This window comes from Empidonax traillii, unplaced genomic scaffold (genome assembly GCF_003031625.1).
Source record: "Empidonax traillii isolate 1590-97213 ecotype Southwest subspecies unplaced genomic scaffold, ASM303162v1 scaffold882:size376633, whole genome shotgun sequence".
In the NCBI taxonomy this organism is placed as follows: domain Eukaryota; kingdom Metazoa; phylum Chordata; class Aves; order Passeriformes; family Tyrannidae; genus Empidonax; species Empidonax traillii.
In genome coordinates this window covers 332,596-347,196 of record NW_020956075.1, presented here as the reverse complement: position 1 = coordinate 347,196, position 14,601 = coordinate 332,596, and the positions used below count along the sequence as shown (strand labels likewise).

Here is a 14,601-nt window from a genome sequence, read left to right as displayed (position 1 = left end):
AGAGAAGGCAGGAGATGTGTTTATGTGCTGACAGCTCCCGGGAGATGATCCAGAAGCCCAAAGGTGTGGATGCTGCAACGTGTCAGTTTGTTGTGCCGGGTTTGGTGTGGGGCTTCCCCTGCACAGGCCTAGAGAGAGAAAAGGGGTTTGATTTACTTTGATGGGAAAGGAAGAGAAGGGCAATTAATGTCTGATGAGCTGATGATCTTGTTTAGCCTTGGTCTGCAGCCAGGGCAGGCTGCACAATGTTCCTAAATCCTCTTTGTGCTGGTGAAGGATTTGGCAACATTTCAGGTAGTGACAGCCAGCAGAAAGACTTTCTTAAGTCACACTGATGATCCTTCTTACATTAATTAAGAAAAGGTGTTTTTTTAAATTTGTCTCTGACTTCTGCTGTAACCCAACCACTCCACCTGTACAAAATTGCAGAGTTCTGCAGGTGTTTTTTCTCTGGAGAGACAGAACATCCTTGCACAGGGCTGGCAACAGGGATTGAGATAAGTGAAGAATGCAAACATTGTCCTAAGCAAGGCTGCCTGAAGAGCTCTTTGTTGTCATTTCTCCCTTGGAAAGGCAGACAAGAATCAGAGGAGCACTGGCTATAATAAATATCTGCCATAACAATGACAGCCTGTTCCCTTTTTCAGACAGGTAAAAAAAATGCCTTCTGCCTTAAAAAAAAAATCACCTTTCTTACTGTAAGCCCCATGGATGTATAACAAGAACATGATTTTGTCTGATTTAAAAGATGCTTTGATTTGCAAAGAGTGAGGCTCCAGAGCTGTGAAAGTGCTGTCCCAAACTTTCTTGGCAACCCAGCTCTTCCAAGCACCAAGCCCAGCACTGGCTGCCAGGAGCAGCAGCAATGATTTCTTGGTGGGTCTCTGGCCACAAGCCCCAGGGTGCCCAAGGCTTGCAGAGCTGCAGATGTGGTTTCCTGCAGAGCAGGGGAGGTGAAGAAAGCGGCTGCAGGGAGGTCACTTTGCAGAAGCAAAATGCATGTGGGCAAAAGCATTTCTTCTTCCAAACTGGCACACTGCAATTCTCCTTGGGATGGTGTTCTCCTTGTGACTCAGGATGGCGGGTGGGTTGGGGTGGCAGGAGGGAAAACATTAAAAAAATGTTCCTGAGTGCATAGAAACTGGGTTACTTTTAAATCTATTCCTGTCTGCAGAGCTGTTTCTCAGGAAAGTCATCCAAGTTTGGAGCAGCCTCTCTGCTGCTGTTCCTTAGTGCCTGTGGGGGAAATAGAGGCCTGAAGCCGTGATGATGCCAGTCCAAAACGGTTCAGAGGGGGACTTGGGATGCAATAACTTGCATCTAATCCATGGGCACACCTGAATGTCCAGTGATGAAATCAAATGAATGGTTTGAGGAGGGCAAGGAATGAAATACAGTCACCCCCAGGCTCAACTTTGGAGTGGTGCATTGGGAGCACAGAAATGGGGTTAGTTATGAGCATTATGTGACGTGCAAAGTTTTTGGGCTACCACAAGCCCTTCCTGTCTTTCTGGTTTGTGTCTACTGAAGTGTCAAGGCTATGTGATTTGAATTACATAAAAATAAAAAAAAAGCGATCAAAAAACCCAAACAAAACCAAAACCACAGGAGAAGAGAACTTCTGTCTTGGTTTTGCCTTTAAGTTTTAGGTTGCTTTTGGGCACCTGCCTGCTCTATCACCTGAAATTGAGATGTTGCCAAGTTTAAGACAAAAGCACCAACACCTGTCACTTACTAACCTTTTACATCTGCATCTTCGTCTTCTGGTTCCTAAAATAAGAAAGAAAATAAAAAAGTAATTAGTTCAAAGCTAACAAGTCACAGGTCAGTAAATAAACAGGTGGGGCTGATGCTCCCCAGCAGCTGATATCTTTGAGACTAACAACAGATAAACCAGGCTTATTTTTTAGGAAATCCCTGCCAGGGAGTGGTGCTGCAGCTCATGTTCCCACAGCAATGCACTTGAATATTTTGATGAATTAAAGTGTGAGGTGAGTAGCAGTAGCAGGGTCGGCCTGGGAACCCCGATGGTGAATTATTTCTGATGGCTGTCCCCAGGGACTTGAGCATGTTGCTGAAAATCCCTCAGCAGCATCTACAGAGGGTGGTGGTGAGTCTTACGTTGACAGAGCACGACGGTGATGGCCAGGGCAATGAGGAGCAGGAGGCAGGTGCCTGCCAAGGGAACCCAGATGACAATATCACAGAAGAAATTCAGCTTGTTCCTGCTGGTCTCTGCAGGAATGGAAAAGAGGAAAGGCTCATGAGGCGCTCACAACTGGTGTTAAGGCCACTTCTGCTGGAGCCAAGGGAGCTGCCAAGGGCCCTGCCTGGTGTGCCACGAGGCTGGCGGTGAGGCCAGAGGGCTTCCCCTGGGCTGCTCCTCTCACCATTTTCCAGAGGCTTGAGGGAGGACAGGTAGCCAGAAATTTTCTCTTTTCCCTGATGAGGCTAAAAACCATTCCCAGCCCCCAAGGCTCTGCCCTCCCTCCCCCTCGGCCCGGCATTCCCAGGCACGCTCATACTCTTTACCTTATCTTAAGCCTTTCCTAGTTGGGATGAAATGTTAAGAGTTCAATCCTTCCATTTCTGATAAAGCTCTACGGATTTTTCAGTCTCTTCCCATCCCAAAATGCCTGCACCATCCCCCTCAGTATCAGTAGACCAGAGCCCAGCTCTTCCCTCTCCCTCCCTCCATCCAGGCTACCTGGGTCTGGTGTCTCCAGGAAGGGCTCCTTTTTGGTGATGTCATGCCGGGTGGTGGGTCTTGTAGTGGTGGGTGCCACTGTGGTGGGGACTATAAGTGAAAAGAGATGACCTCAGAGTGTAGGCAAATCCAATAAAAAAAGCTCCCTCCTGCCCTTCTGCTCTCCTACCCCTGCCAGGGTATGGATGCTCCTGCGTTCAACTCCGTGGGGACATAGATCCAATTTGAGATGGGGACTCCTCCAGGGAGGGATTCCTAGGAGCCAATAAGGAGCTGTAGCCTCCTTATTGCTTGGTGTCTGACACCATCCTCATACAGCCTAAGCACCCTGAGTTTTGGGACCTATGTGAGGTGAGGAAGCAGAGGGTGGTGCTGGACTTTATTGTTATCCCTTCAGAGCCATGTGTAGGATGGAGAAGTGGGGATGGGGAAGTGATACTGGATCTGCACAATCATCTTTGCCTTTGGGAAAATCTCTCCATGAGGAGAGATGGCAAGCAGGGAACCTTCAGCAGGAGCAGTGGTTGGTCACAAGATGCTTTGGGGTTTGTGGGAGAGGTGGCTCATTAAAACAGGCATAGGCAGGAGGGCTTTTTGGCAGTGCTAAGCAAGGTTGGGTGGAGATGTTGCTGACCTGGGAAGAAGGCAGGCTGGCCATTGCTGAAGTACAGCATTTGGTTGATGTTCATGAGGCAGAAATAAATCCCCTCGTCCTGCTGTGTGAAAGACTTCACTACCAACCAATAGAACCTGTTGTGTCTGCCGGCCTCGAAGCGTGTGGATGTTCTCTGATTCCCCTCAAAGGTGACTCGGGACAGGGAAGAGATGAAGACAATGAAGTGAAGGGTCCCACTCCTGTCCTGGCGGATCCAGAATGCTCCACTATCCCTGTCCGTCTGACACTCCAGTTCCAGCCGCTGTCCCACCCGGAGTTGGGTGATGCTGTCACGAAACCTGACCTTCATCTCATACATCTGGCCACGGATCCCAGGGCAGCCTGGAGGAGAAAAATCCTTGTTGGAACTGCTTGGGAAGAGCCAATGGTCCCTCTAGAAAAAAATCTCCTGCCCTGTCCATGGGAGGGAAGTACAAACGCAAAGGGAGAACCACACTGTCAGGAGGATGGGAAGGTTTTGTTGGAGTCCTTGCTGGGATTGTGCATGGAGGGTGCTCAGCAATCAGCCATGTGGGCTTTATAGATGGGTGCTGCCCTTCCAGCTGCCTTTTTGGGGATGTTACTCCTCTCCAGCTTATCTGAAGTGAATTTCTAAAAGCACTGACTGCTAAGCTCTCTCTTCCCCCCCTTCTCCATCCCCTCCAGAACCACTCAGCTGACCCGACTCCCTTCCTGGTGCCTGTGCTGCTGCAGCCACCCCTCTGGCTGCCCTACGCTGACCAAGGCGATGCCGCCTTTCCCTCCACAATTACTGAGCACATCTCAAAGTCAGCCTTTTTGGTTTACTTTTTGCCCCCCCCCTTTAACTGTTTAGCCCAATTTCTGACCATGCCCTTCCCAATAAAAGGGCTGCACCACCCTGTGTCCATACTCACAGAGTCCCAGAGCGAGCAGGAGGAGCAGGGCAGGAGACCCGTCCATCTTCTGCTGGAGGTGTCTGTCCTTGGAGAAGGTGCAGCGCAGCTGAGACGATGTTTCTCTCTTGATCTGGAAGGCTGTGTCGCTCTTTGGGGAGGATGTGATGTCATTGGGACCCTCTTGGGTAAAGAGACGGTGCTCGGCATCTGCGGCAAAATGCAGTGCGAAAAGAGATTTCTGAAGAAATTCAATTCTAAGTCCAAATTTGGGCTCCTTTATCCTTTTCTGTTCTTACTCAAGGATTTTGCCTTGATGTCTCCCCTAGAGATCCAGAGTGCTGCTGCTCATGCCTGAGGTAGGATCAGGCACCCCAGCCTGCTCTCCCCCAGCCCTCTGGGGGTCCACAGCAGCTCCAGCTCCACAGAAGTCATGGACAAGTCCTATCCTTTGGCTGAAGGGCCCAGGTTGTGTTTCTTGTGAGGGATTCTGCCTCCTTCTCTTGGGTCTTGTGTGGATGGCAGAGCCCAGAGTATTCTTGTACCCAGCAAGTGAGACACAGGTGTTCCATGGCATATATATACATATCATTTATCTCCAAACACATGTGTTGCTGGCACACAGATGGTCTCTGCAGGTGTTTAATTGTCCTCTTTGCAGTTCTTCTTTGGTCAATTCTCCTTTGCGATTGCTCGGCAAAAGCCAGTTTGTGCAATTCAGGTGGTCTGTCAGCTGAGCACACCAAGAGTGCCCCGTGCCCTGGGGGATGCTTTGCTTTTTCTTTGTTTTAACGACTTGTGGTTCTCTTCTCTAACCACAGGGTCTTCCGCCCTGCCAAAAACACCCTTGTGTGCATCAACAGAGAGGGCCCTTGCTGCTGCCTCTGGGTGACCATTTGCACATGGGGATGGGCGATGCTTCCTGCAGCTTCGTGCATACAGTAAGAACAGTTTCACCAGACTGCAAGGGGCTGGGCTGTGTTCATTTCACTGGGCTTCAAAACCTACTGGTGAGTGAGGAAAGCTGCTGTTAGGCTGCTGAGATGTGTGAAATTCGTACTTTCCTGAGGCTGTGGTAGTTGTGATGTCTACTTGAAATAGTAGATTTTGGCAAAATAAAGGGTGAACGGGTTTCATACATTAAATAATATTACAAGGGTCTGGATCTCAAAACCTGTCAAGCAAATGTGAACATCAGACTTGAGCCAAACATCAATTTTTAGTGCCCCAGCCACCTCTAGATCAGACATCAAGTGATGCTGCTTGTATAGGCTCCTTCTGGTTCAGTGGGCAGTTTATTCACCTAACCCTAACTACAGTTCATCCTCTCTTTATAACGGGATAAGCTGCTCTTGGGAAGTGCTCATCATCACAGGTTGATGGAGGAATGTTGACAAGGAACTGAACTAGGGGCTTGCCTTGTAGTTGGCTAGAGTTGAGTCTCATGTTTTCTTGAGTGCTGAAGTGAGCTGGTTCCTGCCATCCACTGGGATTGCTGTGTGAGTCCTCCCTTTTCCATCACTATTACAACTCAGTGGCAGAAAATCGTATTTCAAAAGCATTTTCAAAAGCATAACCTTCTGGAGACCAAAAGAGGAAAATTCCTCATTCCCATTTTTTTAGTGTGGTTCAAATGGGAGTGAATGTGCTGGTAAATGAGGATGAGTCAAACATTTGTCAAGACTAGGTTCTCACTCCACTGTAGAGCATGGATTCTACACTAGAGTACATAGTGCATGTCCTCGGAGGTGTGGTGATGGATCTGCTGGGAGAACTTGTGCAATGAAAGGATCCTCCAGGAAGGGCTACTTCCTTTCTCAGTAGGGATATCTCACTTCTTTCTTATCTCTGACAAATGATGAATTTTATTATGAATCAGTCCACGGTACCAAACTGGCACCCAGAGGTTCCTCTCCTGTGTGTAGAGGAGATCTTGGTCCTTGTTGCCCATGGCTTGAGCTGGTTTCCATGCAGGGCCACCATTTCCTTTGTCCCATTCATGCTTTGCATTAGTTCAGAGGCTTACTTTTTCTCACCATACACTTATTAGCTGAAGCACTTTGCAGCTCACCAGTACACAAAAGGTATCTCCAGTCCCTCCCTGTCTCTGCTGATGCTTTCCCATTGTGCTGGGCAAGGGCAATGCTGGGGAGTCACAGCAGATGGCTTTGGGGGGAAGCTGCTCCTTTCTGCCACCTGCAATGCTCTGGTAATGAATATACCCTTTAAAGGCAAGGCAAAAGCTCACTGTCAGGGGGGAGACGCAGCTGCAAGAGGGCCTGTCACACGTCTGCTTCTTCCTGACTTCTGTGTTCTGGTATTGCTTGGCACAATGCTGTTTCTGTTTCACACAGGAACAATAAGAAAAATTAAAGCAGCCGCAGTGGCAATTGTTTGATCAAGAAAAGCTCCAGGACACAAGCAGGGCCTCCAGGAAAAAGCTCTGCTTTAGAATCAACACTTGTAGAAATAATTTAGGTCAGTTCACGTGAGCTTAACACTAATGACCAATTTCAAAACTCAGAGGAGAAGGTGAATAATCAGACTAATTAAGAAATCTCCTTGTCTTTAGCATGCCCTGACTTGGCTGTTTGTTCTCTAGACAGTATTTTACAATAGATTGCCATTGTTTAACTGACGACGTAAGCCAAATCAATGAACACCAGTGTTAATACCATGTTTTATTAAAGATTTCTGTTGTAGTACCTCATTTATCATATGATTAAGGAAGAAGAAAAAATACTTGGACAACCAGTTACTTCTGCAGAGCATCATATAAGAGGAGTCAGGAGACCAGACAGGTTGATTAGGCAGTAAAGGATAATTTCTTTTTTTCTCCCAAACTTAACAATAAGTTTTATTTTACTCATAGCTTAGGTTGCAGGGCTCTGATAACTCCAGCCTCAGGTGCTCGTGATTGAGATTTATCTTTATATACTAAGGCCAGCCTAATTCTTTATTTAATTAATGTCAAATAATTAGCAGGAGAAGACAGGAACAAGGAGAAAAGAGAGAAAATCATGCAGGAACAAGACAGAACAAGAGGGATCCACCTGATTTTGAATGAGGCTTGGCAGGAGATGAATTTAGGATTCATTCCGTATGCTTGCTTCCATCCATTTGACAGAGAAGGCACAGGAAATGAGAGGGAGCTGGGGCACCAGAGCTGGAGGAGATGCTGAGTTTTGGATATGTTTGATTTCTTAGTCATTTTGTGGAAAGATCCCAGGGACTTTTTCAAGGGGTGAGAAACTCTTCAGTTTGTTAGTGTCAGTAATACCAGACAACGCACGGTGTCCCTCAGGATGTGGAAATCACGCTGCAATGGCTGGTGAACACAGAAGGGCCCCAAAATGATTGTGCTCTGTGAGGTCCATTGTTCTGCTGCCCATCTCCTCATAGTGCTCCTTAAGGATGTCCAACTGCCGAGCAGTGATGCTGCAGGTGCTGTTTGATCCCTGTGAGCAATCGGTGATGGTAACTCAGGAGGTGACACCGGACTGTGTCTGCCGCAGTGCTGCTGACTCTTCCTGTAGTAATACTTCGAAGGCTTGCCTTGAAACTTTCCATTCCTCTTTCGTGAGGAGGAATGGAAAGTTTTAATGAAGATTTCAAAATCTGGTTGCAAATCATAAGCTTTTTTTTTGTTTGTTTTTTTTCCAAACAGAGGAAAAAATAAAATGTTGAGACTCCAGCACGCAGCTCTTCCGGTGTGAAGTGAACCTGTGGTTTATGAGCAACTTGCTGCCCCCCCTTTTTCTTTGCAAAGCCGCTGCACCAAAGGGGCTTGCAGAATGTCAAGTGAAACTGTCACACAACAGGTACTCACACTCTGTGTTTCCACTGCAGCCGTGTGTTTCCAATTCAGTGGTCAATACTGCCCACTCTTCTGGGTACTCTCACACGTACACATCACACAGCTTAAAATCCAGAATGCAAACCACAAACACTCCTGCGCTCCCACCTCTTTGTGGTGTAGCCATTTACCTGATCACTGGGTTGAAAATCTCCACAATTTCCATGCTTGTTAGTACCTCAGCTGGAAGTGTGATAGAAAAAGACCTGGATGTGTTATGAGTTTTCCTTGCAGATGCTTCCCACACCTTCTCTTTTGGTGCTGCAGAGCTCCTTTGTACAGGTATTCGGTAGATCAGCAATCTGTGATGGCACCTTTTGGGGACTGGTGACAATTTACTCTGCCAGTGCCCCAGCTGGAGTTAACAGTGGACAGGCTGGTCTTCTGCTGTCCCAGTCTCCAAAATACCACAGAGATCCAGTCCAGAACCACAAAAGTCCTAAAGTTTTTCTACTTGTTTATAGACTTCCCTTAAGAAAACGAAAATTATCTGTTTGGGTCCATATCTGGTCTCCTTCCTTGCTGCACACTAACCTTCTTCCCTGAAGACCTTGGGCAGGAAATCCTGGTGGAGACAACTCAGGGAGTTTCTGGGTGCATCTGTGTGGTGCAGGAGGACTTTCCCAGAAGAGGGTGTTGCTGTGCATCTTTAGTGTTAAAACCTTTGAGGGGGGAACTTCAATTTCCACAGCAGGTTACAGCTAGTGGAAGGGAGGAAGGGTTCCCTTTTCCTTTCTTCATGTCTCCTGCTGGCAGTGCTGGCAGTATGGAAACCCAAGGCTTGCCTGAGATTACTTGCTTCATCCATTTTGTGGTCCTACTAACTTATTTCTACTCAATTTTGCATTTATTTGGAAAGAAACCCCAACCCTTGCTCTTGAATTAGACCCCTAAGATGCAACTCTGAGCCACAATACCTTGTTCAAAAGGGACAGAGGGTAGGAGGGATGGCTGCATCAAAAGGCAGCAGCTGAACCTTTCAGAGACTGGGCAATACAGGGGCAGGTGAAATTTCGAGTGGGTGATTGTGAAGTGATGCATTCAAGGAAAACCAGTCCTGGCTTACCTATAGAAAGAGGAGTCAAATTCAGGGGTGAAAATTTGGGTTAAGACAGGTACTACCGTGGGAACATCAACTCATTGCCCATCAGGAAAAGCAAATGGGATGTTACCAGGCAGGAATGAAACTGGGTATAAAACAGAGAACACAGACAGCTTTGTCACTGTATGGTGCAGTGGTCTAGTCCATGGCCAGTGCATGGTCCAGTGCACTGTATAAATCCTTCAATGCTGTGTCTTGCTATCATCTCATGGATGGGACTCAAAAAAGAAGTAGTAGAACAAGAAAAGGTTGAGATCAGGGCAAAATGTAGGATCAGAGGTCTAGGATGGGTTTTGTGTGGCAGGCTAGGACTCTTTAGTCTGAAAAAATTATTTAAGTGGCTAAACACTGAAGGCCTCCAGAATTGTGAGTGGTTGGGAGGGAGTGGAGAGGGATTGATTATTCCCTGCTTTTTCCAATACAGAAAGTAAGGGGCAGCACATGAAGCTGATGTTGGTGAGGCTGAAAGCAAAAGAAGTCATTCTTTACCCAGTGATGTCCCCGACAAAGGACACTGTGGATGCAGAGCCTTGGCAAGTGCTTGGAAGAGAAATTCATTGTGGGTTACTCGATAGACAGCAACAGGCTCAGGAAATTTATTTAGTTAAAAATAGACTGAATATTAAAGGAGAGCATCATATATGATTGCCTTGTCATTATTCCTTAGCCATTTGCTCATAGCCAGTGTTGGAGACAGAAAAGTTGTCTGGATGAACCTTTGCTCTGAGCCAAACCAGCCATTTTTATATTCTTAACTGTGAGATCTCATTTCAATGTGTCATGTTGAGGAAGCCATTTGTTACTAATCTCCACATCTATTTCTTCTGAAACACTACTCATTTTCCAATTATCTCATTCTTTAATGCAGAACACTTAGATCTTCCTCGGCTGTTGACCCTGCACAAGGACATTTATCCCAACTTTAATTATGCACTCAGTACTGATGTTAAGGCATAATGTTCTGAAGCCCCGTAGCTGGGTGTCAGGGCAACCCCACAACTCTCCCTGAGATATCAGCCAGTAAGTTTACCTCATGTTTGTGCTAGACAAGGACTGCACCTTGAGCTTTGCTAAGGAACAGCAGCAGTTCTGCCTGTGACCCTGCCTCCAGCAGCTCAGCATCTCCTCCCTGGTGTACATGAAGAGAGCTCAGATTGACAGGATGAGGGAAAATGGCCTCAGGATGCACCAAGGGAGGTTCAGGTCGGATAGTAAGAAAAATTTCTTCACTGAAAGGGTGGTTAAGGATTGGAACTGGCTGGCCACGGCAGTGGTGAAGTCACCGTCACTGGTAGGGTTCAAAAATTAGGTAGACGTGGAACTGTGATGTGGCATTGAGGTGTTCGGCTGAAGGTTGGACTTCATGATCTTGGGGGCTTTTTCCAATTTAAACGATTCTACTATTCTCTGACTGTATGATTCTATGATTCTATGATTCTATGATTCTCTGGTTCTCTGACACGGTGGGACTGGGCTGTAGTTTCTGCCACGGGCCACGCTTGCCCTGGGGAAGGGCAGCGAGCACCCAGACTGCTGTGCCTGCCCCCGGAGGCAGCTGCTCGACACCGCGGTTTGGGGCTGCATTTCATGCACAGCCTGCACAGCCTGCAGCCCCGGCTCTCGGCCCTGCCAGGGAGCGACAGGATATGTGGTGGGTGAGATCACACGCGCGGCTCCGGGGACAGAGATGTCTCTCAAGCCACAGCCCTCCTGCCTGCTCAGCGGGGAGGGAGGGTGGGTGCGCACCCGTATGTCGGTGCCCGACCTCCTGGCTGGATGTTTTAACCACCAGCAGAGACGAAGAGCAGAGAAACCGACGTGGCTTGCACCTGGGGCAGGGTAAGGCTCTCTCCACCGTGCTCACAGCGTGGAGGAAGGGGTGGGACGGGACATGGGTGCAGGCAGGGTGCCCGTGGTTGGCACCAGCTTGTGGGCTCATCACAGAATCACAGAGTTGTTTAGGATGGAAAGGACCTTTAAGATCATCGAGTCCAAACCTTAACCCAGCACTGTCAAGGCCACCACTAAACCACGTCCCCAAGTGGCACATTCACACATCTTTAAATCCCTCCAGCGATGGTGACTTGACCACTGCCCTGGGCAGTTTGTTCCAGAGCCTGACAACACTGTTGCTGAAGAAATGTTTCCTAATATCCAATCTAAATTTCCCCTGGGACAACTTCAGGCTGTTGCCTCCTGTCCTCGCTTTTCTTTGGAATTGCCCACTGCTCCCCATGCTCTATACAGGGAAATCCAGAATTCTTTACTGTTTCCTGGCAAAGCTCAAACCCCTGAAAAAGTCAGTGCTGCAAAACTTCTCCTGCAGACGCTCAAGATTTCTGCAGGACCATTTTTTTTTTCTGCCTGATGCAGAGGCTCAGTCCAGGGCAAGAAAAAATTTAGCTCTTTCTCATTGCCTGAGCCAAAAAATGCCAAGGAGACAAACTCCTAAGTGCCTGTGTCAGCCTGGCTGCCTGAGGGCTCCCACCCCTCCTGGGAGGTTCTGGGAGAGATGGAGAGGGCTTTGCCATCTGAGCAGGTTTCTTTTTCATGCTGACTGCAAGCTGAGTGATTCATTTCGGGGTTTGGAGGTTTTATGTTAAATGAACTAAGTAAGTTTGTTGTGTGTGATCCCTGTTGCAACAGCACATACACTCGTTGTACCTGGCAAAGTTCTGAGCTGATGTCATCACTGGGATTTTATTTTTTGGGGTGTTTCGTATCTGGTGTTAATTTATTAACTGGCTCAGGAAGTACAACTAGTAATAATGATATTCTCTCTTTTAAAAGTGTGGTGCAGCCCCTCTTCATGCACATGTATATCTGAAAGACTAAATAAGAAGTCAAACTTCAGCAGAAAAAAATGAATGCCTAAGGGAGGAACATTAAGGCTCCTGTCATCTTGCAAACATTTAAAGGATGGGTGAGTTTTGTTTCATGTGAAAGAACTACTGGTGTATGAACTCAAATTTACCCTTCACATAGCAAAGCAGTAGAGAAGCAAAATGCACACCTTATGCAAATTTATTTTTAACTTGGTCTGGTATGTGTTCCAGTTAAACAAATGTTGCAATAACAAATATTTGTTTATAATCCTACAGAAGCTGCAGATCTCACCCTGAATGCACACACTATAGATGTATTGATATACACAAGTATTTGTTATTTATTTTGGCAAATAATATATAATTTAATAACCAGAAATAATATTAAATATTAATATTAGAAAAATATTTAAGAAAACACTTCTGGTTTCTATAAACCAGAAATTTAACACATTGCTACTTTTGGTTTATTGAATAAAATGCAATGAAGTCCAGAAAAATAGGGGCGAGAAGTATTTATGCTGCCTTATGGTAGTTTTTTTTTTCCCCAGTAAATTTTTGGGGGTTTATTTGCAGCTTCTGGGAAACTTCCAATTTTATACGGTGACAGAAGAAGACATTTAGAAATTCCCATTTAAACAGATCTGATCTGGAAGCTCAGAAGTTTTGCTATGACTCCATTTCTCCTGCCAGGAGGACATATTAAATAAGCAGCTACCCTGCACAGAGCAGTTCTGGCCAAGGACAAATCCAAAGGAATTTAAACAGCACCCATGGATGATGCATCTCCTTTCCTTTTGTGTGGATCTCAAGGTTAACCATTTGTTATTCAACCTCTTCTTTAGTGTGCCTCACTTAGCTGTGCACCCATGACAGTTTATGACTCTGCAAAATTATTTTTTTTAATATATCAGGAGCTTTAAAATCAGAGATAACTTCATTTTGCTATCACTGGCTTTTTTTTTCAATTGAATGTTTTCAATTGCACCTGATTTTATTTACTGTTTTGCATCATAAAACCACAGACCATCCACATAAAAATGACCAGGCAACTTAAAAGAATTAAAAAAAAAAAAAAAGAGCACTTCCAACATTAGATCAACAACTGAAATATTCTGTAAAGACTGGAAATTTTGTAAAAATGCAATTATATAAGTTTGACAAAAATATGAAACCTATTTACTGCAATGCCTGAAATACCTGTATTTCTGCTCTGCATCTCTGTCCTTTGAATATTTTAATGCTCTCAAGGTATGCACTGTTTACTGAGAGAGTAACTTGAATATCTTTTTTATAATATAGAATATATATTTTCTATATTCTTTATATATTTTCTCTATATTACTTATTCTATAAGGAACATATATACAGTATGTTCTAAGAATAGATATGATATATACGCTATACAAGGTAAAAGGAATAACAATAATAACAGACTGTTGCACCATGTAATTTCTGATCTCTTTTACAATTTCTTGCCCAATAATTCGTGGGGATGAACACACCATAGGTAACATTTTGTGCTTGAATCCATAGGTCTGCAAACCCCTCCTTGTCCTATGCAAAAGCCTTTTTTCTTCGTCCAAATTTTCTGGTGTCTCCTCTTGTCATTTCAGATGGCATCATTTATTTACTGCTGAAGTGAGGGTTTGGCATTATATCTAAAATCCCATTATTTTGCCTTCTAGGTATGGAAGTTCCTTGCTGCAGGAAGGAGGGTGACAGTGGGAGACAGGAGAAGGCTGATCCATCCTTGGAAGGAAACAAGGAATAAATCAGGGACCCCCGTTTGGCAGGACATCATGGCTGAAGCGACGCTGTGACAGGCACTGCCATCACCTCTCTTTCTCTCTCTCCATGGATCCAGGGATTATGTCATTGACAGAGATGCACAGAAATACCTTCCCACTGTTTTTCACAATGGAAGAATCCCTTTGCCCCATATACTACAACATAATGTGGCATCCCTGATCCTTGACTGGCATCATCAGCGTACTCTTAACGTGGAAGCTGCAGACATCAGGGGATTCAGCTAATTTTCTCAGGCATAAAAACATCTTTTTATTAGTGTTTCTGTTTCTTGCTTTTGTACGCTCTGGGAAAAAGTCTGTGAGATGGGAGGTGTTTTTATTCTATCGGCTTCCGCAGTTGTGAAACCTGCAGCTAAAATCTCTCCCAGATTTACTGACTAAAACACCCTGTTGATGACTACAGAAATTACTAGCATTATTTTAATCATTTTCATCATTTCCATTGGTGAACTGCCCAAAACTGTGTTTCAACAGACCAGACCAGGCATCATCCTTGGCTGTTGCTGTCCCCTCTTGTTTTTACTGCACACATATGATGCGGCATCGGGGTGGCTTGTTTTTTTGTTTTTTTGTTTTTTGTTTTTTTTTCAAATTACAAAGGAATGGTGAAGCCTAATTGGGGAATTTGGACATGGAGCAAACTCTTTGCTTCAGGTGGGCAGAGAGCTGAGAGGTAAATCCCCATCCTTTGAGCAGGTGTTACTGGAGTAGGGGTAAGTGGCTGAAGTCTTTCAAGACAGCACGGTGCTGCCTTGGTGGGTTCCAGCGAG

The 14,601-nt window shown here is 45.7% G+C and overlaps 1 protein-coding gene across 1 annotated transcript; it reads right to left on the bottom strand.

The window, feature by feature from the left end:
• Positions 1–24: 24 nt before the first annotated feature.
• LOC114067209 (T-cell surface glycoprotein CD8 alpha chain-like) lies at positions 25–4,447 on the bottom strand. The gene is given in 7 exon segments (XM_027902496.1): positions 25–128; positions 1,740–1,770; positions 2,122–2,235; positions 2,708–2,797; positions 3,342–3,704; positions 4,259–4,322; positions 4,325–4,447. Coding segments are annotated over 7 exon segments (831 nt in total). The 3' UTR covers positions 25–82.
• Positions 4,448–14,601: the final 10,154 nt, after the last annotated feature.